The sequence below is a fragment of the Trematomus bernacchii genome, unplaced genomic scaffold (genome assembly GCF_902827165.1).
Source record: "Trematomus bernacchii unplaced genomic scaffold, fTreBer1.1, whole genome shotgun sequence".
Taxonomy (NCBI): Eukaryota; Metazoa; Chordata; class Actinopteri; order Perciformes; family Nototheniidae; genus Trematomus; species Trematomus bernacchii.
Genome location: NW_022987564.1, coordinates 18,755,844 through 18,783,688, shown reverse-complemented (window position 1 = coordinate 18,783,688; position 27,845 = coordinate 18,755,844). Strand labels below are relative to the sequence as shown.

The window sequence follows — 27,845 nt, the reverse complement described above, 5'->3', positions numbered from 1 at the left end:
CTGGACCTCCCTAACCGAAAGGAGAGGAGAAAATGCTGCCCCACAATGCCTTCACGGAAACAACCGATTATGAACGAGAAATGATATCATGAAAGTTACGGTGCTTATTAAGCATTTTAAAACGTATGTGGTAAGTTGCCAAAGTGCTTTGTTTTGAACGTTCATCAGTATTATAATCAAAAAGAGAAATATGAACGTTAGTTTTTACTGAAATGATCAAATAAAGTCAACATTTCACAGTCTTTACTGAGCTGTGTGGGGTTTGTTCAACTTTTAAAAGATGTTTGAATGGTGATATACACAGTGATAGATGTTAAGGACTAACGTTTATAATAAATACATTTGTATTGATTTTAAGATTTTTTCATAGTTCATACAATCATACGTATTGGGATCATTTGTATTAATGTGGACCGGAGGGAGAGGGTGACGAGCATACGTTTCACTTTCCTTTTTTATTTCAATTCCAACTTTGGTCATGAAGAATATGTTTCTCTGTTGTCCCCGTTCATAAAGCATAAAACAACAGCATCAGAGCACGGTGCAGAGTCTCTAGATGAGTTTACAGTAGTCCCTCGTTCTTATTAAACATCCATGTTGTAGTCCGCTGTATAGAAAACTGTAGTTTCCCCACAGCAGCAGACGCACTTTATGACGTCCGCTGGAGCATCATAAACACGTCGGATAGTGAAAGTGCAGTCGGATTCTCTAAAGTACCGCAGTCTCTTCTCCTAAGTCCTTTTGAATTCTCCTATCCACTATCCCTTAACCCCATGACGTTTCACTCAGAGGTCAAGGAATAGACGATAGGGTTAGAATTTAGGAGCTGATTTTTGGATTATTCGACCGCAACCATAGTCCCCTTTTCAACAGCAGGAATAGCCTACAAGATGGCGTCTATCAACTTCCGGCGGGTGGGGGAGTGAGGGCGAGTACTTCCGGTTTGAATACAGAGTTTTGACAGTTTGTTTTGACATAGACACCAAGAGCAAGAATGAGCGGATTTGGAAAGGTTAAAGAAAGGCGATTGGCCTTCCAGCGGGTAAGAAAGTCGGCACTACATTGCTGTGTACCCCTTTGTACAAATTCGTCCCGTTATAATCGGGAGATAAGTTTCCATTCATTTCCTATTGATGCTGAAGTAAAGGCTCAGTGGCTGATCAAGGTCCGTAGGGACAATTTCAGCCCCACAAAAAATACCCGTGTGTGTAGTAGGCATTTTCGACCAGGAGACTTATTGGTCACAGCTGGAGGACTGAACAGAGTACAGAAAGGAGCTACACCTGTTCTCTTTGCATGGAATAACTACGAGCTACCTACACCAAGACGTAATGTTTGGGAGCGTCGGCCGAGGGCAGAGAGTCCCACCCCGGACTTGACAGCTGAGTACGAGGTGGAAACAGTTGCGCCGCCGGATCATGACTACTCTTTAAATCCAGCGACGGCAGTGATGGCAAATCAGGTGGCCGACGAGAACGAAGCCTTGAAAATGCAGGTTAGGGAGCTTTACAAACAGTAACGGGCCGTCTCCACGGCAGCGTTAAAAAATCTTGAAACGCTTCTGCCCATTCACTTTGAATGGGGTGACGTCACTTTTTTTCGCTTTCGCCGAAATGCATTGTGGGCAGGCGAGCGGAGATTCTCAGGATTTTCAAGATCCAAAGTTGAACAATGTTCAACTTTTGAAGCTGAGGAGGAAGCGTCAGCCAATCAAATCCCGTGTACGCAAATCTGACAGTTCAAGCTCTAGCCAATCAAACGGCGTGTATGCTGGGAGAGATATCCCGCAGATCATTTCCTCATATTCCAAAAAATGGAGGAGAAATTAGCGGTAGCGAATCAATCACCCGGTGCTTTATGACCAGACCTACCGGGATATAAACCGGAGGAGCCAGGCATGGAGGGAGGTGGCAGAGACAGTGGTATGTTTTCGCCTGTTTTGGGGAGTTTATATCCAGTTTACTTCGGGCTTTTTGGCTTCGTATGTCGCGGGCGGGAGATTCATGTGATTGGTTGATCGCAAAACAATCCCCAAGCTTCAGATACGCCCACCTCCAAGATTTTTTTAACGCTGCCGTGGAGACGGCCCGTAAGAACACATTTTTGAATGCCAATATTTAAATAATAATAATTTCAAATTGAGGCTTTGTAATTATTATTATTATATTTATTATTATCAATCATCATTATAATTATTATAATAACTTAAAGGTGGGGTAGGTAAGTTTGAGAAACCGGCTCGAGATACACTTTTTGTTATATTCCATGGAATGCTCTTAACATCCCGATAGCAATGAATATCTTACGTGCTTTGACAAAAAATCCATAAAAAAAATGTCATCTGTGGAAGCCGTAGTACTGTAAAAAGTACGACCAATCATTTTAGCCGGCCCGGCTAAAATAACTGGATGGCCTACCTGCCTGTCAGCCTTCCATCTGTGCACAAACTTATCTCGTCCCCTCATTGGTCATGTGCGCGTTCGTGTGTGTTGGAGGAGGGGCTCTGTAAGGAAGTGGCAGATTTTCTCCGGCTGTGGGTGTTTCTCAATCGCGAGTAAAGCTGCTTCAGAGCCACTATTTCAAGCATACTACGTCATCGAGTGCCGCCGAAGTACTGTTCCAATCTCCAGTATATTTGGAAATCTACCGAGCCCGGCGTACTCCGTTTGGAGAAATATCGAGTCTGCACATGAGTAGACTTCGCGGTCTTAAAATCCCCACAATGCTTTGCGCACGGACCAATTTCCCAAAATCTGTGGCGGAAGATGTAATGCGGGGCCTCTAATATGACGCACACTTGCTAGCGTGTTCCACACTTCGTTTTCCGAATGCCAGGAAGTATTCTTGACTCGCTTCTGAAGCAAGATGCTCGGCAGACATGTGCTACCAAGCAAGCGTACTCGCGATTGAGAAACACCCAGAGTATTTTCAAATTCTAGCGATCTCGAGCTGGTTTCTCCAAAATGACCTACCCCACCTTTAAGTTAAGTTTTTTTTCAGCTCCTGCTGTTTTCCCCTTCTTACTCACATGTTTGAATGTATGAATGTTTCACTTGGTTACTTATAGAGTATGTATGACATGTGCATTGTGCAATGTGTTCAATCAATAATATAAAAAATATATAAAATCATGATGCTTCCCACTCCGGTACAGTAGGTGGCTGTATGCCCCTAAACCTTGAGCTGCAGTCTGAGTCTACCATTAAACCTCAAGGAAGCAAAACACTGCAACGTGATAGACTGGATGCAACATATGTACTAAGGGATCATATTAAAAGTATTTTATGGTTGCAGAGTATATGTAAACCACATTTTTAAACGCAGATACTCGCATATTTAGTTGCAAAACTCCAATTTTGGAGCAAACATGGCGGCTACGGAAACCGGGGATGGACACCCACTGCTCACTACCAATCAAGTCCCGTATGCCAAGAAGCTGGCGCGCTAATACGCTGCACGTTGTTACGGCTGTATACATTATATACATCCTCATAACGTTGCTGTATGAAGAAATTAATACAACATAACACAACTAGAAAAGTTATTTCATTAGCAAAGCGGTTAGTTATTGAGCTACTATAAGGCTAGCTCACTGTGGAGGACTACGGCAGAAACGTGTGCCGACCATGGTGCAGACTTGTAAAGCAAGCTAGATTAGCTTAGCGACTGGTGAGCTAGTTTTTCTCTTGTTTGCAGTTCATGTGTTTAGTCAACACATCATCGTAACATGGCCACATCCAAGGAAGCGTCTCAGGAGGTAATAACACCGCTGTTGTTGTCTTAACAGCTCTGCAGCAGTGATGCTAGCTGTGTTTACATTGCATTTGCAGCAACAAGCTAACTGTGTTGTCGTGTTTGTTGGCGAGGAAGCACGGTTAACACACGGCTGACTGGGCGTGCTAATGTCAGGTTACATTTCTAAAACACGAGTTCTATAATAACTATATTTGTTATGCATGCATTTTGGATATAATATCTGCAACCGTAGTTACACTGGTTGTGTTATCAGCTAGTCGGTATATTTACTTTTTTCTTTCACTTTTTCCTTTTTTATACATATATTGACAATACAACTTTATGAATGAAGCACATGTCATACAGAGTGTGTAGTTCAACAAGTTTTACCTTAAACTGAAGATAAGAGGGAATAAATGAAAACATGCAAAGTTGAGAAGTTCAAACATTGCACTATAAAACCAAGCAATCCAGTGCATAACAAAAGAGAGGCAGCAAATAGCAAGAACAGATATGATAAGGACAATATAATGCAAAACAGATGTGATAAAAGCAAACATTCATTAAAAACATTTTTGAGAATGACCTTTAATAACAAAAAACATTAACAAAGAAAAGCTAGTCAAAAGTATCATTGTTTTAAATGGAGGACAAGAAAATTGATTTTTCCAATTGATAGCTTATCTGATAAACACTTCTGATTGATAATTTCTAAGTAATTACGCAACATTCTATACTGATATGTGTATGACTTATTTTCAATAGCATTGCACATAATGGGAGGTTTTTGTTTCTTTCACAGGTAACAGACGGAGAGTCTATGGAGGCTGTTTCAGAGCCAGGATTTTCTGCAGATGTTGGAGAACCACAGCTTGTTCACACAGCTTCTCAACAACTCTCTGAACATGGAGAGGAAGATACCTTTGTTGCTGCTCAAAAAGAAATAGAAATTAAAGAAATTGAGCATAAAGAGACTTTATCCACTGAAGAGACAGTCAGCACAGTTATGGTTCACAGTGTTGGGTCAAATAGCACATCAGAGACTGAGAAAGAAGAAGGTAGTCAGGTGAAAACCGAGGAAGAGTTTGAGTTGAGCTCAGAGGAAAATCCTGCAGAACCTGATATGAGCAAGGATACAAATATGCACAATACTGTTGAGAAGATAACAAACTTAAACATGGAAACAGACATGGACACTACAAAGGACAAAGGCACTCAGCAGGGGTCACCTGGCAGTAAATCCAGGGTTCCTAAAGCAGAGGACCTCGATGAGATGATGGACATTGGTACAGTAGATCAGGGGGAACAGGAAGCTCAGATGAAAGAGGAGCAAGAGAATCATTTAATGGAGGAGGATTGCAGCCATTCACCTGCCATTTTTCATACAGGTAAAGTTAAGCAGAGTACACTTTTTATCACAGTTGTTTTCTGTTTCATGACGCAGACCTTTCAATGGTGAAATAACGTGCTCCTGGGTAGTCAAATTGGCAGAGGATGACAGGTTGTTTTTCCTACTTTGGTGTGTTCACAAGCTTTAAGTGTTAATCTGGATACATGGACGCTTAAAGAAGATTTGTTGTATTTTATTGCTCAGAACTCCTAAACAATACATTGATATCAGTTTCGGAGTTGTTCTTCCTTGACCACGGCTCCATTCTTTCATCAAGTTTAATGAAATTTGGCAATTTTTTCTCTCCATAATCCTGCTGACAGATAGACAGATATATACACCTTACTTCTTTGTAAGTACAAACGAGAGCTAGAGGAGAGTGGTAAATCAGTTTTGTCACCAGTGCCAGGTTCAGCCACAACCTGTTAAAAAATTCTATGATGCATGACTTCCATTTTTCCGCACCTCCGAGCTTCAGATTGATGAAGTTGTTGGACCTTTTGTAGCGAAAGTTCCCAGGAGTGGATTTAAGTGAACAGGTTAAAAGGGTGATCGCATTGTTTTCAGTGCTGCTTATTAAATACTTTATACATTCTTATTTATCGTCCAAACATTTTGAAACATAGCAGCATCTTTCTGAGAAGGTAGACAAAGCACTTTATATCAAAATTAACCTGCACTAAATATCAATATCAATAAAATGTGCACTATATGCAGACAGGACTTTCACCACAGTGTTACCTGCATATTGTAATGTGTATATATATATATATATATGTAACCTTTATACATATCTGTATATACTGTATGTCCATTCACCTTTTTGCTATTTATATTTTATTTGTTCTTATTTTATTTTTATTCTTATTATTCCATGTGTACTATCTGTGTTTCTGTCTTATTCTGTTGCTGCTATAACACCAGAATTTCCCCTACGGAGATCAATAAAAGCCCTTTTTATCTTATCTTATCTTATCTTATATCATCCAACTAATTTTTTTTTTTTTTTTAAATGTTCCCTCACATCCTCAGTGTTAGACAGTGATGCTGTTGAGGAGGAAGTTGATGTGAAACCCCCCGTACTGCCCCCACCAGAGGAGGAGCAGGTGGAGGACGTGAAAGTGGCTTTAGATATGCTGAGGTCCAGCTCGTCTCCACCTCCTGAAGCCACGACAAGTACGGGTAAGTGTCCTCAGGCCCTTTCTCATTTCACTAATTTCCACTCCTCGAATCCTCGGTCCTCCGGTAGTGACCCGGAAATGGATTTCAGCGCGCCATGTTGAAGGACATCTAATTTCTCTAAATGCACATCAAGAACCGAGGATCGAGCATCAAGGAGGCTCTCAGGAGGAGCTATAATCGAGGATACACTGATGGGTCCTCTGCGGATCATCAGCGGATGTATTTCCGACAACAGTGATGTTTCAAAGAGTTGTGACGCACAGCCGGACTTATCTCAGCCAATGACAGCTCTGCATGCATCCCCTGGATATTATTTTATTAACTGCTTTAATCGCGACGCAATGTTTCCAGTGAGAACAGCTGTGAGGTCCGTGGCGAAAGCAGCGGTGTGTAAAATATATATCACTCAGTATAACAGGCCTACATTACTCTCTTTATTTGTATGCTTTAGTTTAGTCGATATCTACAAACAAAGAGTCGATATTTTTCTAAAACCATTTAGTGCTTCACATAATAAAATACACAACGGCTGTATCCTGATATATATTATATGCTTTAGGAGCTGTAGGTGCGTGTTGTACACAGGGGCGCACCTTTGCGAACAGGCAAGGTAGGCAACTGCCTGGGGCCCCGGACCAGAAGGGGGCCCCCAAAGAAGGTAGATTAAGAAGGTCCACTGCAACGACATGTCGGGTAACCCCCTCAAGTCTCTGATAGTCTTATGTTATTATGAGAGTGCTCTCATACTTATTTGAATCAGAAATTGTATATATTTATATAAATATATATGTGTGTGTATATATGCCTGCACCTGTAGCCTGTTATTGTCTCATTATACCGCACTGTGAATGAATTAAAAGTAAATATATAAGTCGTCATGAACACAGTTCTGTCCATCAGACAGAGGGCTGCTGTGCCTCCTGTCATCATTAGTGGACGTCTCTTTAAAATGACCGCTCAGAGGAGATGATTTCTCTAACCGCCTGCTCCTTCCCCTCCTCGACTCCTCCGCTCGCATCTCCTGTGGGCGGGACTAAGACACGAGGATAGGAGTCGAGGAGGGGAGTCAAGGAGGGGAATTAGAGAAATGAGAAAGGGCCTCAGAGCATGGGGTTTGGGGTCAAATTAAGTGCATTCATGATTAACGTATACAATTCTCATCACACTTGCAGGCTTTTACCAACCAGTGACGTTTTCTTGTTACTTAATTACAGGTCATAAGCATTCCACAAATAAAATAGAACTAGCATCTTGATGCTTCCTTACATCCTCCTGTCCAGTTGTGTTTTCATTTTGATTTTGGTTCAATCACATACTTCATGATTTTGTCTTTTATTTGTGTGTCACTGTTGCAATAAATGGATTATTGCATTGTCTATATTACTTAATTTGAAAACGTATTCACATAGTTAACAAATCAACATGTTGCTTATGTTCTTGTAGGAAGGGACATATCCTCACCAGCGACTGAAGTGAACGGGATAAAAGTCGTTAACCTGCCGATACCAAGATTAGACACTGTAAGAGTAAGTAAGACAATCCACTTAAATGTGTATATGAAAACCAGTCCATAGAAACACATTGGATGTCATTTTACCATGGATGTTTAAAACAACAACAATAATTTTCTTTTGTGTTCCCCTATTGCAGGAAAATGCTGCTGACCAGCCAATCAGGTCGTCTCCCTCACCACCTCTGGTCAAGGTGAAGGATGAGCCCATAGATGAAGATTATGATCAAGCTCTGATATCTTCCACATCCACTGCAAACGTGAAAGATGAGCCCAATATTGCAAAGGTAGGTCACAAGCCTTCTGATGGCAGTTTAATGTCTTAGTCTCATATCTGAATGGTCATAACAACAATTTTACTTTGTCTGATCAAGTTTTATTTACTATGAATGTTAATCTTGTAACATAATGGCCATATTAGGTGGAGAAAAAAAACCCTCTTACAAGCACAGCAATAATCTGACACTCTTGCCCTAAGATTTTAATCACCTGTGTGGATATTTGGATCCCTGTGCCAACTCTAAAAATGCTAAAGTTGAGTTTGATTAACAGGTACATTTTAAACGTCTCAAAATAAAACAAATAACCTTTCTACATTTTTTTTTTAGACAAAAAAAAGTGAGCGCATTTCTAGTCCTCGTATATAAAATTACCCCCACTTTTTCAAATGGAATACCCAGTAAAATGTCAAATCCCGACTACGACTGAATCCTTTTTCCTGTTCTGTTGTTGACAGGAGGACCTGAGGATCGGATCGGTCTTCTCTGTGACCCCAGCTGCTGAAGCTCAATCGCTGCCCGTCGTCAACCCCTCCTCCCTGCACATGTCCTGCTCCAACTGCAAGTCGAGCCTGATCAAAGGACAGACTGCTTTCCAGAGGAAGGGCTCCCCCGCCCTCTTCTGCTCCACCTCCTGCCTCACCACGTCGCTCCCCGCAGCCAAAGGAGTCACTAAGGTCTGCCACGACTGCCAAAAGTGAGTTAGACAGAAAACAGTAACTTCTTTCAAAACTAACGACACTTTGACACAATTAATATTAAGGGGACTCCAGGTTATCATGGTAAAAATGTTTTAGCAATTGATATCACCTTAAAACTTTCACAGTTTGTTAATTACAGTAAGACAATCACTTTCTGTTTCTCAAGCTTTCTGAAATATCATATTTAAATATGCAAATAAGGTATTATCTAAAGCTTTAATTCAATTGTGGTGAATTGAAGAGGAAACCTTCAATCACAAGTAGACAATGCTAAAGCTAATTGCGTTTGTTGGATTTGTTCTTTTCACTAGTGAGATGGAAGACATGTTATGGAAGACCTATCTTAAAAATAAACTTGTGCTTATTTTGTGAAAGATCATGACCCAAATAAACTATAACTGAATGTGTATCTCTTATTGTTTTGACCCAGGTTGATATTTCGGCCTCAGGACATCATCCTGGCTCCAGATGCTAGTGGCAGCGTGAAAGAATTCTGCTGTCAGAACTGCCTGACCAGCTTCAACTTCAAGCAAGACGCCATCAAAAAATCATCTCAACCAAAATTAACCCCGTCACTCTGCAGCATGTGCAGCAGATACTGCATCGTAAGTCAAACACAACAGTGCTCATACTCAATATTATTTGAATTATCTATTGATCTGTTGTTTATTTGCCTGATTAACATATGAATAGTTTGGTCTATAAAAGGTCAAAAAGAGTGACGAATCAGCATTGTAGTGTCCCAAAGTTCAAGAACAAGTGTCTTGTTTTGTACATTTGTAAAGAATACTGAAATGATTCATGTATTATCAAAATGGTTGCTGATGTTTGTGTCCAACCCCTGTTGCTGGTCAAAAGGTTACAAAAAACAGTTTAACATTTTGTAAGAAAAAAAAAGGTTGCTGATTTATTTTCTGCTTATTTTCACAAATAATAATTAACCCAGATATAATCTTTATTTTTAAAGTAAGGTTATTATAAACATTGTGCAACTTTTAGAGAGTAAATCAATCTTTGTTTGATTTACAGCATTAAGCCTCAAAAGTCATCTGATATCTGATTATTGAACAATCTTGAAAAAATATTTCTAACAAATACAATTTTGAATCCTGCAATTTCAGCTTTAACCCTTTAACAGCCAGCGCCACCATTTGGTAGTGCACATATTGTGTCTTGATATCTTATTGAACAAGTTTAACTCCATCTGATTCGGCCATCTCTACCATTTGGTCGACATGTTATGCACAAAACAACCTCTAGATATCACTGTGGTTCGAACAGAATGCCCTTCAGCTAGCTTCCAATAGGCGCATTCACACCACAGTACTTTTCTCACAAAGGTTCATCAGAACTTAGTTCATGAGAACTCTTTAGTTCTCACTAACTAAGTACAGATCGTGTTCACACCGGAATAAGTCCCTGGGGGAGGATTAGGCAAATGAAGCCGCTGACGTCACTTCTTCTTCTTCTGCTTTGGGTTTACTGGCAGGCCGCAAACAACTTCACGGCGTATACTGCCACCCGGAGTCCCCGGCCGGAAGTCCCCGGAGTTGGGGACTGGCTTCAGTAGAAGCTGCTGGGACTCCCAGCAGCTTCTACTGAAGCCTTCCGAGTAAATCGCCAGAACGCCGACATCTCCTCATCTCCACCGCTCCCATGTTTTCTTTTGTGTTGCCATAAGTTAGTCTCTCTGCGTTTGTGCGCTGGGCTAATGCTAATGCGAGGATAATAAAATGGCGGCTTCATAAAACCTTTTGGGAGTTTTACGGGGCGTGGTTTGCAATCCGCCCAGCCAATCAGAAATAGGAACCTTTTTCTCCCACTTATGCCGCATTTCCACCACACGGTCGGCCTCGGCCTCGCTCGGTACTGCTAGGCCACGTTGGGCCTTGTTAGGGCCGGCTCACTTCATGCTGCGCTTCCATTACAGTTTAGGAACTGGGGTAGTTACTATAGTAACGCAGTGTAGGCGGAGCCGTGACGTCATCTTCAATGAGAACCCCAGAAAAACAACACAGCCGTTAGCTGTTAGCACTCAAGCTCACAGCTCCTCATATCTGTTCAGAAACTAGACAAAAGTTAAACAAGTACAAACCACAGACTGTCTGTCATGGCGAGTACAGTCGCTGCTTTATTTATGTCTGGAAAGGCCGTTGTTGTGAGTGTGGACGGTCGGAGCATATATTGCGTTAGCTTAGCCAATCTCCATCTAGAAAACACGCATTTTAAAAGGTTGTTCACCTGCCGTCTGTCTGCAGACTTGTCAAAGCATTAATTCATAGTCTTTACTAACCGGTATCAGTATGTTGTTACTTCGGCATCATTTTGAAACGTGCATTACAATTAAATCACGGTCAAATATGTTCATCTTGTTGTAGTTGTAGCCCCCTTGCCAGCGATTCTCTCTCTAGTTTAGCATACTCAGCCCGACTCAGCCCTGTTTGTTGGCCCCGATAGAACCACGATTTTGTCGGGCCAGAAAAGAGGTGAAAAAGTACCCCCAGGCCGGAACTAGGCCTAGTGGAAGCGCAACCAAAAACGGGCCCGGCACGACACGGCACGCTTAAACCGCGCTCCGCGCCATGGTGGAAATGCCCCATAAAGTCCCTGCTCTCTAGCAGGGATGGAAAAGGGGGTAAAAAGGTTCTCATTAACTCATTTTAGTTCCGAATTTTTTTGGTGTGAACGCAACATTTCGGAACTATATCGGAACGAAAGTGGGAAAAGTACTGCGGTGTGAAAGCGGCTACTGAGAAAGTTGGTATGCTAAAAATCACTCCTGAAGAAATCACTCTTTTTTTGGTCAACTTTTGTAAGGTAAGCATATCATTTGATATATTTTAGTGTCAGAGCACATACAGAATTAGATAACTTGATGCACAAACAAAGTTTTAACAAGGGTGTAATTATTTTTTTGAAAATATGCTCAACCAACCGTTCGAATTGGCCTTTTATTGTAAAACTAGCAATATGACTTTTTCAGAGTTTCAGAGATGTTTTCCAAATATGGTGAATAAATAGCTAGATTCATGGTAATATTACTAAATCTAGTACTGCCTTATGAGTTTCAGAGTGAAATAGTAATAATAATTTATATAGCACCTTTCATGCATGAAATGCAGCCCAAAGTGCTTTACAAATGTAGCTAAACTTACAGTAAAGAGCTGAACTGAGCTCACCTTGTTGTATATAGTTTTTTTTGTTTGATGTGCATTCATAGCTAAGGCCTTATAGAACAATATCTAACTTTCAATAATGTTCCATCTTATTGTTTGTAATGACAGGGGTAAACATATTTCTAGTATTATAATAGTACATGGTTTGTAATTGCGATTTTCTTTCCGTTTTTATAATTGATAGATGGACGCTAACCGCTTTTATGGAACAAAGCCCCGTAATCTTCTGGCTCTGATACCAGAGAATCCCCGAGATTCTGACGCAGAGAATCTCAGTGATGATGATAATGAAATAGATGATCCAGAATATCTGCCCACTCTCGAAGAAGTGTGTCCTTTTGAATCTGATAATGCGGAAGCCTCCACAAGCACATCTTCAGCACCACCTCCCCGGAAGAAGAGAAGAGGGAAAAACACCCTCAAAGTAATTTCCATGGAGGAGCTAGAGGAGATCCCTGGCCCACAAGAAGGCACTGAGAGAATCTGGAAGAAGGAAGACATAGAGCAATTCCAGGTTCCTGATTCAAGGTTTGAACCCCCAGATGAAGTAAAGACACCCTTTCAGTACTTCAAAACAATCTTCACTGACCAGATGATAGAACATATCACTCACCATACCAACCTCTACTCTGCCCAGGAGTTGGGAGACCCGATCAAGACGAGCTGTGAAGAGATAGAAGATTTCCTGGCAATACTACTCTTCATGGGTGTTTTCCACTTCCCAGCCATGGAAGACTACTGGCACGGAGCGTCACGTTTCAACTTGATTGCTGATATCATGTTGAGGAACAGATTTCAACAGTTACGCCGGTTTATTCATTTTAGTGATAATCAGCAGTTCAATGACAGCCCAGACCGATTCCTCAAAATCCGCCCACTCTTCGAGATGCTTCGTAAGCAGTGTCTCAAGATCCCTTCCACCTACAAGCAGAGTGTGGATGAGGTCATGGTGGCATGTAAGGGCACAAGGGCTGGCAATCTCTGCCAGTATATCGCCAACAAGCCAGACAAGTGGGGCTTCAAACTGTTCTGCCGGGCCAGTTCCTCTGGGATCATTCATGACATGCTGCTCTATCAAGGGGCGTCCACGTTTTTCAACGTTGCCCTAAGTGAGCAGGAGCAGAAGCTACTTCTAGGGGCCAAAGTGGTGACAACGCTGTGCAAAACCATAGAACTGCCACGGCTTTCAATCGTCTTCTGTGATAACTACTTCACCAGTTTCAACTTGATCCAGAACCTGCACTCAGGACTGGGTATCAAGTGCATCGGCACTGTCCGACAAAACCGCAACGGTACAGCTCCCTTGATGACAGACAAAGAGCTGATGAAGAAAGGGCGTGGAGCTTTTGATTACAGATCTTCTGAAGGGGTCGTCGCAGTCAAATGGTTTGACAACAAATGCGTCAACCTTCTAAGCAATGCCTGTGGGGTCGAGCCTGTTTCGACTGTCAAGCGGTGGAGCCAAGAGGCCAAGGCAAAGATTCCCATCCCATGCCCCTCACTCATTCCTGCCTATAATGAGCATATGGGCGGGATTGATCTTTCCGACATGTTGGTCCACCTATACAAGACCCCAGCCAAGGCAAGGCGATGGTACTTTCCCCTGTTCGGATACATGCTTGACCTATCTGTCTCAAATTCCTGGCTGGTCTACAAGAGGGACTGTGGCCTGCTGAACAAGAAACCCATGCCTCTCAAAAGGTTTCGCCTGGAGGTCGCCCACAGTTTGAAGCAAGTCAATAAGCCAGCCAAAGTCGGAAGACCCCCCTCCTCCTCACCACCACCCATGTCTCAAAATAAATACTACACCAAGACAGCTCAACAACCACCACCAAATGTGCGCTATGACAACTGTGGACATTGGCCACTTCACAGTGAGATGCGGGGCCGGTGCAAGGTCTGTCCAAAGGGAGTGTCCAGATGGAAATGTGGGAAATGCATGGTTTTTCTGTGCTTGAATGCTAGCCAGCAATGCTTTGTAGTATACCACAAAAAATGGTAATGAATCTAATGCCCCAAAAATATAATTTGTGCTGTTGCACACAGATGAGCAAGTTAGGCCAACACAGGATATATACTGCGGGAAACGATATTTCTGGATGTATAACACATGTAGAATTCTTGACAATAAAGCTGACTTTGACTTTGACTTTTGACATTTGCTGTTAGGCCAGTTGTTTGTTGTTAGGCCAATTCAGCATATACAGTAAGATGAGCAAGTCCTTTTTTATTATGAAAAACACTTTTTCCATGATTCCTCATACTGGTTGTATGTATTGTTCATCTTCCATAAAAGAAAAAAATGTGTTTGTTTTATTTGAGTTTGATGCATACAAATACTGAACTGTATATGATGCACTTTTACCATAGAAGGCCACCTCGACCAGTTGGTAGAGGCTCATAAAAATAAAACTGTGGTCAGTAAAAAAATAAAAAATTGTTTGTGGTTATTTGTGTCCCATTTGATAAAGAAATGCAAAGAAATAATTTTTCCATAACTTTTTTCTTGGTCTGGCAGCCAGCGTTTTCTGTTTTGTTATAAATCAATACAAAAATCCTGGAATTTCAGTATTAAATACAAAAAAAATGTGGCATCTTCAGTATTAAATTAGATTTGAAAAAACCTGCATTGTTTAATGTTACACAAGTAGTACAGAGAACTGCTGACCCTGTAACCTACACTTTCTGTAGTGACAGGATTATTTTCTGAAATAACATCCACTTTGTCCTCCCTCCTGCAGAGCAAACATGAGGTGATCCTGAGCGGTGCTGTCCACAAGCTTTGCAGCGACGCCTGCTTCAACCGTTTCCGGAAAGTCAACAAACTTTCCATGGCTGGCTGCGAAAACTGCGGCTCATACTGCCTCAAGAAATCGCTCATGCTGAAGCTGAAGGACAGCCACAAAACTTTGTGCAATGTAGAGTGTCTGGCCAAGTACAAAGAGGTATGAATATGACTTTCAGGGTCAGACTGGTGCAGAATATGGCAAGGAGGTCATAAAACTGAATATTCAACAATGTATTGCTAATCATTTGTGGTGTCAAATGGTAAAAAAGTTGATGTGTAAATATGTGAGAACAGATTTAAACAGTTTACTTAATCACGCTACAGTTTGCTTAGCGTACTAAGGCTACATACATTAACTAAGTGACACATTTACTACTTTTATTTAGCAGATTTTGTAGTTATAAACAAATGTGGTTCTTTCACTACTTGCAAGAGGTGAATTCCAGAAACCCTCGTTATGAGATAAACAACACATTTAAATATTACAGCATGGCTAAAGTGTGCCAAATATATAGAGACCCTCTAAACAATAGAGCACATTTACTTACCCAACTATATTAGAACAACACCCGGGGCTCCATGTTTTTCTTGAATTCTTGTTACCGTCAATAGTGAATTGCTGAAAGTAATGCTGGCTTCATTAAAACATTTTAATATATTTTTCTGTATAATAGAATATTATGCAATAACCTTTATTAGAAGAGTCACTGGACAAAACAAGACAGTCTGTGCTTATGTTCAGTATGAGCTACAGATGGTCTGATCCGTACAGTGTGAGCATCAAAGTTGTGGCCTGGACACGCAGATTTAAACATGTACTTAACACAAAGCAAAAGATTGTTAAAAGTCCTCAAATGTCTGTCTTGTCATTTCATAACAGAACACTAAGACCAACCAGCCCTGCGTGATGTGTAACACTACCCGGCCGATGGGAGAAATGATTCACAACAAGAACAGTGACAACTCAGTGAGCCTGTACTGCAGCAGCAGCTGTGTGATGGCTTTCAAGGTCCAGTCCGTCAGTGCATCAGGTACAAGAAGTTTACAAGACAGATTTACTACCTCGCTCTTGGCTGCTTTGATGTTTTAAAATATTTGTAATACTCTTTCCTTCTCTTTTTTTGTAGGTGCTCGGGTGAGTTGTGATAATTGTGGGAAAAACACAGTCCCCGCCTACCACCTGGCCATGTCAGATACCTCCATCAGGAACTTCTGCACTCTGCCTTGTGTCATGGCTTTTCAGGTAATGAGGTTTACTTATTAAATCACACTCTTGATTATTGTTTACATAGTAAATACAAATTTAGAGCAGGGCAATATATCAATATTGTATCGATATTGTGATATTAGACACATAAGGTAAGATATCGTCTTGGATTTCTGATGTTGTTATATAACAAGGTTATTTTCCGGGTTTTCAAGGCTGTATACTGTAACAGCAAAGAGATGTCATTTTCTGAATATTCTTGTTCTTGCGGTTCAATTATTTGCATATACGCACTTAGCCAATATATCCACACAACTAATGGTTATTATCACTACATACAATTCTTATCCTTTGTTGAAAATGTGTAGTTTGCTGTTTTGCTCATTAATTACTCTGCCTAGAAACTCTACATGAATGAATTTTCACTCTTGTTTATTGTTTTCTGTGCCATAGGAAAGGTTCAAGAAGTCCCAGACACAGGTGAATATTTTTACCAAGTTGCCTGTCGGATCACCCCAAATCCAGATCACCTCCGCCCAAAATCAGCAAGAAATCCCCAAAGCACCACTGAAACTGAACTGCTTCCAGTGTGCCCGCAACATACAATCTCTACCTGAAGTCATCCAGATCAAGGTAACAAGGTTTTTTTTGTCAAGGAACCACATTTCTCCACTTTGAAGGTTGGATGAATCTCATCACACCACAGAAGCTGGCGGTAAACAGGAAATGCAACACGTTAGTGAGAAGGTGTAACAGTATTAATCATGGACAAATCCCACATCTGTAGATTTAATTGAATTCCAAGTATGTTGTTTTCTTGTAAATAGGCCCAATCCCTCTTGGGATTCCTTTTTGCTAAAACCGATAATTTGAACAGGTCTTACACTGCCTGTAAAATACACAGAAAGTGTGGTGTTGTAAAGATTGCAATGTTGGATAAACCATACATCATAATCCTGAAGAATTTGAAAAAAGTTAATTTTTGTATCTTATCCTTGACAGTTGAGAACTTGATGTACATACTGACATGCCTAATGTTAATACCTCTGTGTGTGCAGGACCAAATGGTTTTCGTGTGCAGCATTGATTGTGCTCACGAGTTCAAGAAAGACAACAACGTGACGAGCCTGTGTGAATACTGTAAGATCGAAAAGATCACCAGAGACGCTAAGAGGATAGACAACAGAGACTGCTACTTCTGCAGCGACGGTAACCAGACAGATGGAAATATATACATACTAAAAATTGCAATAACTGTCTGAAACGATTTTTTTACATACTAAGATTAAACTCTAGAATTGTAAACACTGACACAGTGGCACCAGACAGCAACAATATGGAATCTTTCAGGAAACTTAAACTGGGGAGAAGCTTTTTTTATATATATGTATATGACAATTTTCTTTTACATTCTACAGTCAAAAATATTATAATAGTATTTGGCTAATTTAATTTCCTGATGACAATAAAAAACACATTCAAAGAATATAATTATGTACAAGTTGTGTTGTATATGTTTAAAGAACACACTTGATGTGATAAAGCCTCCCTTCTCCTTCCTCCCAGGATGTAAGCTCCTCTTCAGACACGACCAGACTAAAAGCTGGGGGAAGCACTGTAACTCCTGCGCCTACTGCTACAGTGTGTCCAAGGAGCTGGTGACGGCTCAGTACGGAGGCTCCACCGAGGAGTTCTGCTCTGACGAGTGCCGCTCCAAATACACCATGCTCTTCTGCCACGTAAGCAATGCAGCTTTTAAAATCATAGGTGGAAGAAAAAAAAAATGGATCTAAATGTTTATTCACTGTTTCTCTCTCAGGTTGCAAAGTGTGACACCTGCGGCCGCAAAGGGAAACTGAAGCAGAGTCTTCCCATGCTGGGAGAGGTCAAACACTTCTGTGATCTGACCTGTCAGCTGCAGTTCTGCTGCGATAAAGTGGCCACGCAGGGAGAAATCGTCAAAGGTGTGGAATTATTTTTGCCGCTCAATTTATTTTCCTCTAATAATGTTTTTTTAACATACAGTATTGTCCCCTCATTTGAAAAAAAATATTGATCTGATGTCCTTAGAGGAAAAAATGCCCACGTAAAAAAGAAAAAGGTTACAGTAATTATTACATCAATTATTCCTGACACAATTAAAACATTTTATTCTTTTTTATTTTAATTGAATAATGATGAATTTTAATTATTTTCTGTGTACTAAATCCTATGTCGCAGTCTGTCAATGTTTAGTAACATTGATGGTTCTGCATTTTCATTTTTTAATTGGGCAACCAAAACATTTGAATCTATTTGGCGCCCATTATAAACTATTTTCAGCTGGTGGAAAATAGTCAAAACTACAACTTTGAAACCATATTCTAGATTTAAAACCTGTTAAAATTGAATGCGTGTTTTTTATGCTGTTTTAGCTGTCAAAAATAGTAGTTTTAGTAGGTTTAATTTGGCAAATTTTTGTTCTGTATTTTGGCTACACAATAACAATACTTTTTATAGGATTGGAATTTGAAAAAATAAAAATAAAAGCATGCGCAAATGAATAAAAATGTTATGAATTGTATTAGCTATATATCCCACTGGTGTTTTCCTACTTCAGGTACAGCGGAGGCCACACCCGTCATCGCCAGTGTCATCTCACTTGCAGGACCTCCAACAGAGAAATCAAACGCTTCCAACAGAACTGTCCAGACAAGTACACAACACACAAACACAGGTATTTATGAACTATATTCAAACCTATAAGAAAGAAACATGCTATTTCCTCATTCGATTATTTGAATGTGATGGTTTCTTACTCTGTCATTGTCTCAACAGGCACATCCTGTCATCCCAAGAGCTTTGGAAATGTAAGTTGTTGTATCTTATATGTATTTTGAAGTATTTTTATTCTGGAGTTGTTACTATTTATGTACTTCCTCCTTCAGTTTAGTGTTCAGACGGATACAGTGAACGTTCCTTCTCCTTCCCGCCCAAAAATCCTGAAGAACAAGGCCGTGCTCTGCAGACCGCTGGTGCAGAACAAAGCGATTTCCTGTAAGACGCAGACAGCCGATGTTGAAGCACAAACGGGTAACTACCAAACGTTGTTCCTATTGTAACGACATCTCTGCTCCATAGTCAAACAAATAGACTATACACCAATGTCATTGCTGGTTTTTGTATGTAATGTTTGATAATCATGTCTGAATACGTAATAACGGTAGCAGACCTTGAGTTGGAAAACTTGAAGTTGTTTATGAATGTTTCTACAAATGCTTTAACTCTCTGCAAGCATATACTTTAATACAAATCAGTATTTTAATAAAAATAAAATCTTAATTAGAGACTGTTCTCCTGCAGAAGGCACCAACTGGTAAATCTAAAACTTAAAAAAACATATTATCCATTTCAATTTTCTGTTTGTGTGTGTATTGGTTTATACATCTTTGTCTTTACATACCCCTACAAATATTAAGCAGTGTTGTTTTGTACTTAATAGCCTACAATGAAATCCTTATTTCCTGATTATCACAACTTTTGAAGGCGCTGGCCCGAAACTTCTTTATTGACCTATCCCGTCTAATTTTGATTTTACAACTCTGACATTGTCTTTATTTTCCCCCTCTCTACAGACGACATCTTTCCTAAAATCCTGATCGTTCCCGTCCCAGTGCCGGTGTATATTCCTGTACCCATGAATATGTACAGCCAGTTTACCCCCCAACCTGTGGGGCTGCCATTACCAGTATGTCAAATTCATTTAAAATAATTATTCAAAAGTAGGTGTAAGCCATCCTCCTTACAGCCCCTCACACTCTGTTACTTCCTTCCTGCCTACCCTAGGTGCCGGTACCCATGTTCCTGCCTGTGACATTGGACAGCGCTGAACGCATCTTAGAAACCATCCAGGAGATAAAGCAAAAGATCCCGTCCGACCCCTTCGAGGCAGAGCTCATCCTCATGGCCGAGATGGTGGCAGAACAACATGAGAACAGCAACAAGGAGGAGAGACCAAAGGAGAAGGTGGCGGGAAAAGACAGAAAACAAGTAACTGCTCCAGATGGTAAGAGAGAACATTTTGAGGTTTTAGTTTAGTAGGAAACATGAAAAGAAAGAATGGCATTAGGGAACTCGGATAATCAATCTAGACAAGGGTAAAGTCACTTTTTAGCAGAGGTGGGAGTAAGTCCTACATGTGCAAGTCATGAGCAAGTCTCAAGTCTTGACCTACAAGTATCAAGCAAGTCCCAAGTCACTGTGGTGAGAGTCAAGCAAGTCAAGTCAAGTCATTGCTCAGGTCAAGCAAGTCAAGTCAAGTCATACGAAATTCTGATGAATAAGCCCAGTTTCCGCATTTAAATCCGTTAAAAGACAGTGGTTATGAAAATGGATTTAACCCACACTATGATCTTCATTACATACACAGTTAATCATTTGAAATCTAATTTAGACCGATGACAATCATATTAGATTCATATTAACCCTAGAACTGCAGACAATATAGCTAGGACTCAATCAAAAAGTCTGTTAAAGGCAGAATTCCAGGTAAGAAAATCATATATGGCATTTGCCATTACACATATTTAATTTAAATGTCTGTTAACACTAGAACCGCCAACAGCGTCAGCACCTACATAGATATCACTTTCAAATCATTTAATTTGTTCCTCTTCATAATTTCCTTATGAACTAAGTAGGACGATTTAAAACTCAGTTAATTGGGTTCATTTAGAAATTGCTTCAGTTTATCATCATAACAGATCAAAAAGTTCAGATTCATTTTACAATAAATCAAGGAATGATGCACTTCTACAAACAAAAACAACATAATTAAAACATTTAAACAAACTACTAAAAGTAGATGAACTACATTATTCAAAAGTGTACATTAACTTCTGAGAATAACACAGGGGAAATAAACGAGGCATCTCTTTCCCTCTCTCTCTCCCTCTCCTGACAGCCCGTCAGTATCGGGGTTAGTACAAATCAATCCCTTGGCGGTTCTAGTGTTCATTTACCGTTTTGTCTTCTCTTTGCAATGCTTAATCAATTTTAAACCAAGTCTAACGTAGCTTAAACTTAACGTTAGCTTTCTAGCTAACACAACACATTCACGCACCTTTCTCTGTGTTTTTTTTTGTAGTGACGAATGAAGTTGGATGTTGTGGTGGTCGTGTCACTGATCTTTATGCTGCAGACCCTGCATACCGCTGTTCTCTTCTTATTAGCGTCATCGACAACATAATCCTTGAATCCAAACTTCACTATTTTTGGAGTAACGCTAGCCGCTGCCATGTTAACTGACACTCCTGCCGTCTAGTGGGTTGCCAGGTTTGCGCGCATGGCTCTATAATCACCCAATCACGTTTTTCGAAAAAACTAAACGTAATATATCACTACAAAAACAAACGCAAATATTTAATTTTAAAAAGTCAAGTCCTTTCAAGTCATCTGTCTCAAGCTTAAGTCAAGTCTCAAGTCATGAATACCAAGTCAAAGTCAAGCCAAGTCTTTTATCAATGTTAGTCAAGCAAGTCTGAAGTAAAAAAATATGCGACTCGAGTCTGACTCGAGTCGAGTCTGACTCGAGTCAAGTCATGTGACTCGAGTCCCCACCTCTGCTTTTTAGACATTGAATAATATATAATATGAATGAGTTGCATCTTTTTTTTGTATATAACATCTTAATCTACAGAATAACTACAGCTTCAAGATCAAATGTAGTGGGGTAAAAACTTGGGGGTTAATACTCTGGAGATATCTAAAAATACTTTAGTAGGAGCACAAGAGCAAAAGACACTTTTTTTACGCTGCTATGGACAATCTGCAATAAATGCACATTTTATGGACAATCTTGCACCAAAGATATTGATATTGAAGTGACTGTTATTTTGTATATATTGATTGTCGTGTTTTTTTTATTTATCTTAATGTGTGCATATGTGTAAATGTGTCGGTTGATTGTGTATATAGGATATACATATTTTATACATATTTTTACACATAACTGTATAATTTTACATTCGGGATTGTTGGAAACGTCATTTCGATCTCTTTGACTTTGACTTGACTTTTGATTTTAAAAATCAGTAAACTGGCAATTTTTCAGGATATTATTCCAGTGTACGGAAAAGGAAAGAATTGCGTGACTCTCAAAGATAATGAAATTCGAGATAAATGTGTATCCATTACCTGTCGCATAAAATTATTTCCCTTTTAGTTTGATAAATATCATGTGTCACACTATATGAAGAGTTCCTCTCATGTTTATTTCACAGATCACGCCAGTAACTACAGTGATGACTTAGACACAGAAGACTTGGCAAGTTTTCTCAATAACTGGGAGGAAGCCTCCTCTGATCCAGCTGTCAGGTCTCCCAGTCGGCCGCACGCTCACGAGAAGCTCAACCCCGTTATAGGCATTCCCCTGGGCCTGACCAATGAGCCTTTCCCCGAGCCCAACCCTGCCTTGGACATCGAAGCAGACTTCACTGTCGGTGAGGTTTGCACATTTATGGCATGCGACAACATTTTAATTTGATCTCCCCCTTGTCCTGTGTTTACAGAGGGTAGTTGAAGTGCTTGGGAAAACACATCGTTTGGTGGGCATGTCTAAAGTTTCATTTGGTTTTATTCCCAGAAATGTTGGAGAAAATTGCCCGTTTAAGAGACGAGTCCAGGCGCACCCCGAGCCCTCCGCCTGCTACTCCAAGGCGACGACAAGCTCACAGGAAAGCCAGAGAAAAAAGGGTAGGTGCCTGGGGAAACAGAAAGGAGGCTGCTTGTGCATTTAAGACAAGATGGGATTGTACTTAAATGTGTAGTTAGACACTGGGAATACCTACTATATGGCTTGTTGTCTCACCCTCATTGTATTTATTTATTGGAGTCAATCTCTTCTATGTCTCCATTTTGTCTAAGGGTCGTAAGCCAAAGCGCTCGTCTAAGACAGCTGAAGTGTCGACTCAAAAGGCCGAGGCAGTAGAGGTCCCAAAACTGCAGAGTGAATATGGAGTTGAAGCCTGGAAGCGATGGATCCAGAAGAGGCCAGCTCAACCCAACATGGAGAAACCACGCTTTGGTTGTAAGTCTGGAAGTAAAGTAAATACAACCACTAAAGCCGAGACTGATAGTTATTTTACTTAACCTGATAATGCACTAGTGTTTCCATCGAGTGAACAATATTATTTTTGGAACACTCAAATGCCAAGAGGGAAAATCCAATTGACTGAGCCACAACAACAAAAAACCTTGATGGTTGTTGTCTGTGAGAATTTCAAAAGTTTTTTGACATGCTAACAAAGCAGAAAATGATTTTTTTAATTCTGCTAAATATAAGGATTTCCTGCTTTTTTTTTTTGACTGACCAAATGTCTTAAAAGTAATTTAAAGACACCTTTGGGTTTGAGAATCTGTGATGGACATCTTCCACTTTTTTCTGGCATTTTATAGACCAAACGATTAATTGTCAAACTAGTGCAGATAAATACATTAAAATAATTGTCTGTTACTGAGCTAACTCACAGGACATAACATTTGTAATCTTGATTAACTATCCATTTTAAGTTAAACACATTTTCGAGGCCTCAAGTCAATAGGTGCGTTCACACCGCAGTACTTTTCCCACTTTAGTCCCGAAATGTTGCGTTCACACCAAAAAAATCCAGAACTAAAATTAGTTCATCAGAACCTTTTTACCCCCTTTTCAGTCCCTGCTAGAGAGCAGGGACTTTCGTGGGAGAAAAAGGTTCCTATGTCTGATTGGCTGGGCGGAATGCAAACCACGCCCCGTAAAACTCCCAAAAAGTTTGTGAAGCCGCCATTTTATTATCCTCGCATTAGCATTATTAGCATTAGCATTAGCATTCGCCCAGCGCACAAACGCAGAGAGACTAACTTATGGCAACACAAAAGAAAACATGGGAGCGGTGGAGATGAGGAGGTGTCGGCGTTCTGGCGATTTACTCGGAAGGCTTCAGTAGAAGCTGCTGGGAGTCCCAGCAGCTTCTACTGAAGCCAGTCCCCAACTCCGGGGACTTCCGGCCGGGGACTTCGGGTGACAGGATACGCCGTGAAGTTGTTTGCGGCCTGCCAGTAAACCCAAAGCAGAAGAAGAAGAAGAAGAAGAAGAAGTGACGTCAGCGGCTTCATTTGCCTAATCCTCCCTCAGGGACTTATTCCGGTGTGAACGCGATCTGTACTTAGTTCATGAGAACTAAAGAGTTCTCATGAACTAAGTTCTGATGAACCTTTGTGGGAAAAGTACTGCGGTGTGAAAGCGCCTATTAACAGCTATTTGAAAGCCTTTGATTTAAAGCCCCTCTCTTTGACGCCACATATTTCATATTTCAGGTGATTGGTGATTGTTTTCACTGTGACATACTCTCTTATATACTATCTTTTTGCCCATGTTTTTTTGTTAATATCTTTTTAAACTTTGTTCATTGTTGACTGCTTATATCTTGATTTCAGCTCGCCCGATAGAGTTGAAGGAGGATGTTCTCAGCTGCACCACGGCTGAGCTGAGCTACGGTCTTTGTTCTTTCATCAGTGAGGTGAAACGACCCAATGGAGAGCCGTACTCCGCCGACAGCCTCTTCTACCTCTGCCTCGGCATTCAGCAGGCAAGTCATAGGACACTCATGGAAAAATTTGACCAAACAGCTCAGAATGTGTCTAGTTGATGAGGGTTTATTATACACATTTTTTTCTAATGGTAACAAAGCTTAAATAATTTATTTTTACTTCTTCACAATAAAAGCACTTGTGTTCCAGCTCTGATTTCGTTCTCGTAGGTTTTTAATCTAATAATGAAACTAAATAAAATCACAAAAAGTCAAGAAAGGTAATATTCGTACATATATTCTCCTCATTCAATGAAATGATATTGACGCTTGCTTGACTATTCTCATTGTGCTCATTGTGACCCTGGAACCGTTCCTCTCTCCTCAGCATCTGTTTACAAACGGTCGTGTGGAGAACATCTTCATGGATCGGTTCTACAACAAGTTCGCCACAGAGTTCACTACTAATCTTAGACATTTTAAACCTTCAATCACAGCAAGTGGTGAGTTATTCATGTTCTTTCAATTTCTGTCAATATTTCCGTTTTTCCTGGTTTGACACAAACATGTGATCAGACTTCTGACAGCCCTCCTCCCTCTCTACAGGTTATATCCATTCCCGTGTAGAGGAGGAGTTTCTCTGGGAATGTAAACAGCTGGGGGCGTACTCCCCCATCGTCCTCCTCAACACTCTGCTCTTCTTCTGCTGCAAGTACTTTGGCTTCACTACGGTGGAGCAGCACCGCCAGCTGTCCTTCGCCCACGTCATGCGCTGCACCAAAACCAACCATGACAACAGCAAGAACACCTTCCTGCGCTTCTACCCCCCAATATCCATAAACGAGGCAGAGGCAGAGCCAGGTACCAGAATGGCCTAGGGTTAAAATAAATACCTGTTTGTTCCATTCCACTATGTATTTAAAACATATTTGAAAACACCTCAAAAGTCTTCCTAAATCTTAACTTAACTATCACAAATTTGGTGTTTTAAGAAGTCTTTGAGAAAGTCAAGCCATTATTTTGCAGTCAAATACTGCATTGTATAATTAGTCTTTTTTTTTTACAGAGTTTTTCATCCTGTAAACATTTTTTTTAAACACTGCAGACAGTATTATCTTTTGTAAAAATACATGGACGTTTTATTTCAAAAGTTAATCTGTGTCTATTGTTAGTTTAGTTATATAGTGCAAGTTGAATGGCTGTAGATTCACATAACTGTAAACATCTTACTGTTATTCTAAATGTATTTATTAATAGTATTTTTAACCAGCAGGTACGTGTTAAATCCAACTTTGGATGTATAAATATTGAAAAAGTTTGAACTGTGTTTGTGTCCTCTCAAGATCCAGAGGTTCCAGCTAAGAGGCGTAAGGAGGAGGAGAGTAAAGAGGATATCCTGGAGATGATGGAGAACACAGAGAACCCTCTCCGCTGTCCAGTCAGACTTTACGAGTTTTACCTCTCCAAGTGGTGGGTATATTCCGTTACCAAACTACTTACAGCAGCCTGTTTCAATTATAAAATGGGCACCTGCCTATTGTTTGTATAGGAACTTGAAAGAAGTGAAAAAATGCTGTTCACCATGTTGATATTTTACAATTGTCTTCCATCCAGCTCGGAGTCGGTCAAACAGCGCACCAACCTGTTCTTCCTTCAGCCTGAGCGCTGCTGCGTCCCCAACAGCCCCCTGTGGTTCTCCTCCAGCCCACTGGACGACAGCACAAAGGAAAACATGCTCATTCGCATCCTCACTGTCAGAGAGCTGCATGTCAGGAGGAAGAAAGATGGAGGGATAAAGCAGAAGAAACCCGATGATCTACCATACATACCTGGCGAGGAAGAAGAGGGGGATTCAGAGTGAAAGTGATGCGGGAAGATACCTTTTTATTGGTGCATCAACTTGTTGTGAAAATATTGTAAATAAAGAGATTAGATCATTTGAATATGACCTAATAAACAGAAATGGACAGAATAATCCCTATGGAGCATAAGTACCATTTTCAGAACTGCAATTCAAGTGATATTCCTTGTTTTGGAACTGAGATGGAAGACTCAACTAAGAATTCGGACTATCAACTACTTGCTCAATTGGACACAAAGCTATACTGTATTTTATCTGCTAGATGGTAGCTTCCCAATTTTGGTTTAGGTTATCAGTGAGTAAATGTCCAGAAGACAAACGGCTAACTGTGATGTAGATGTAAATTGGCGACCAACATTTACATACTTGAGTTTTAACAATGCATCGATACTATGATTTTGTGTCAGTCAAAGAGCGGCGCAATTGTTAAACCCTAAGGGTTGAATGTCATTTATGAAAATGTAGGAAGCACACTTCATAACAAAATAATTCATAGAATTCATAGGAATTCATAATGTAAATACTACCAAAATGTGCCGTGATTGTGCATTCTTCCATTATATCTGCTGGTTTAAATGATTCAACAGGCTTCTCCAATTTGCTCTTGGTAAAATGTTAGAAACTGAACTTCAACAAAAGAAAAGAAGTTTCACTGAAAGATTCAAATAGTTTTTTACATTTCGTCTTGCCTCACTCGCAGACAAATTAACCAATTTTAGGAATTAATTTCAGTGTATTTGAAAACATTTTTTTAAAGCAATGTATCATGTTTGAAAAGACTCACACCACTGGAACATTTCACTAAGTTACCTTTTGTTGACTGAACGCATTGAAGTGAGTGTTGATGACTGCATTTTGGACATAGGGCCTACTGTTTTCAGTACTGTCCTCTCATACATGGACTTGTTACATAACCTTGAGTCCCTGGCGTTATAAAAAAAATACTGTTCTGTCATGTATATCTTGGTTATATTAACCCCCATTCCTTAAAGTATGGCTGCCAATGTTCTTGACATTTTCTATTCTATGTTGTTTTTGAATAAAATCCTTTCAAATGTAGTTGTTTTATGTGAAAACAGTTACCGGGGTGGAAGTTGTTGAATTGTTGTATGCGTTTCCTAATGTTTGTTTTCTTCAATGTAGGAACAGTAAATGCTACAACATGTTTTGTTTCCTTGGGTCCTCATAAACCACACACGCCTGTAATATATTGTGTTTGTATGTCCTCACGGTGGTGGATACATCCACGTCCGCTCATTGGCTGCTTTTAGAGTCATCCTGTGACGTTACAGTCAGTGATTGGTCGGAGTTGCTGCTGCTCGCCGTAGATGTCGTCGCTTCATCGTCACGTGGTCTCGGGAAAAAGACGACAGAGGGAAGATGGCTGCCACTGTGTTAGATACACCTTTAGCCCTTTTTGTTTTTACTGTGGGATATTGAAAGAAAGGTAAACGTGTTTAAAAATATATTT

At 40.3% G+C, this 27,845-nt stretch overlaps 2 protein-coding genes across 6 annotated transcripts in view; both read left to right on the top strand.

Moving 5' to 3' along the window:
- Positions 1 to 54: 54 nt before the first annotated feature.
- Positions 55 to 27,433, top strand: LOC117477636 (zinc finger MYM-type protein 4-like). Of its 5 annotated transcripts, none has more exons than XM_034124353.1 (27): positions 55 to 130; positions 4,538 to 5,123; positions 6,158 to 6,307; positions 7,751 to 7,833; positions 7,958 to 8,104; positions 8,554 to 8,792; positions 9,227 to 9,401; positions 14,714 to 14,917; positions 15,641 to 15,791; positions 15,888 to 16,003; positions 16,421 to 16,600; positions 17,026 to 17,176; positions 17,534 to 17,706; positions 17,787 to 17,931; positions 18,567 to 18,683; positions 18,785 to 18,816; positions 18,895 to 19,039; positions 19,582 to 19,694; positions 19,793 to 20,012; positions 22,228 to 22,446; positions 22,590 to 22,699; positions 22,871 to 23,033; positions 24,422 to 24,573; positions 24,902 to 25,016; positions 25,120 to 25,374; positions 25,857 to 25,983; positions 26,128 to 27,433. In XM_034124353.1, exons 1-27 carry the CDS (start codon positions 89 to 91, stop codon positions 26,372 to 26,374), a joined length of 4,557 nt encoding a protein of 1,518 aa, XP_033980244.1. In that variant the 5' UTR covers positions 55 to 88; the 3' UTR covers positions 26,375 to 27,433. The 5 variants fall into 5 exon arrangements, with proteins under 5 accessions (XP_033980244.1, XP_033980246.1, XP_033980247.1 ...); XM_034124355.1 differs by having other exon boundaries at positions 97 to 123; XM_034124351.1 differs by lacking the exon at positions 55 to 130 and adding an exon at positions 819 to 1,495.
- Positions 27,434 to 27,733: 300 nt separating this feature from the next.
- Positions 27,734 to 27,845, top strand: part of LOC117477635 — a 44,550-nt gene continuing 44,438 nt past the window's right edge. Inside the window, exon 1 of the mRNA XM_034124350.1 lies at positions 27,734 to 27,821. The gene's annotated coding sequence lies outside the window, so the exon portion shown is untranslated. The remainder of the gene's footprint in view (positions 27,822 to 27,845) is intronic.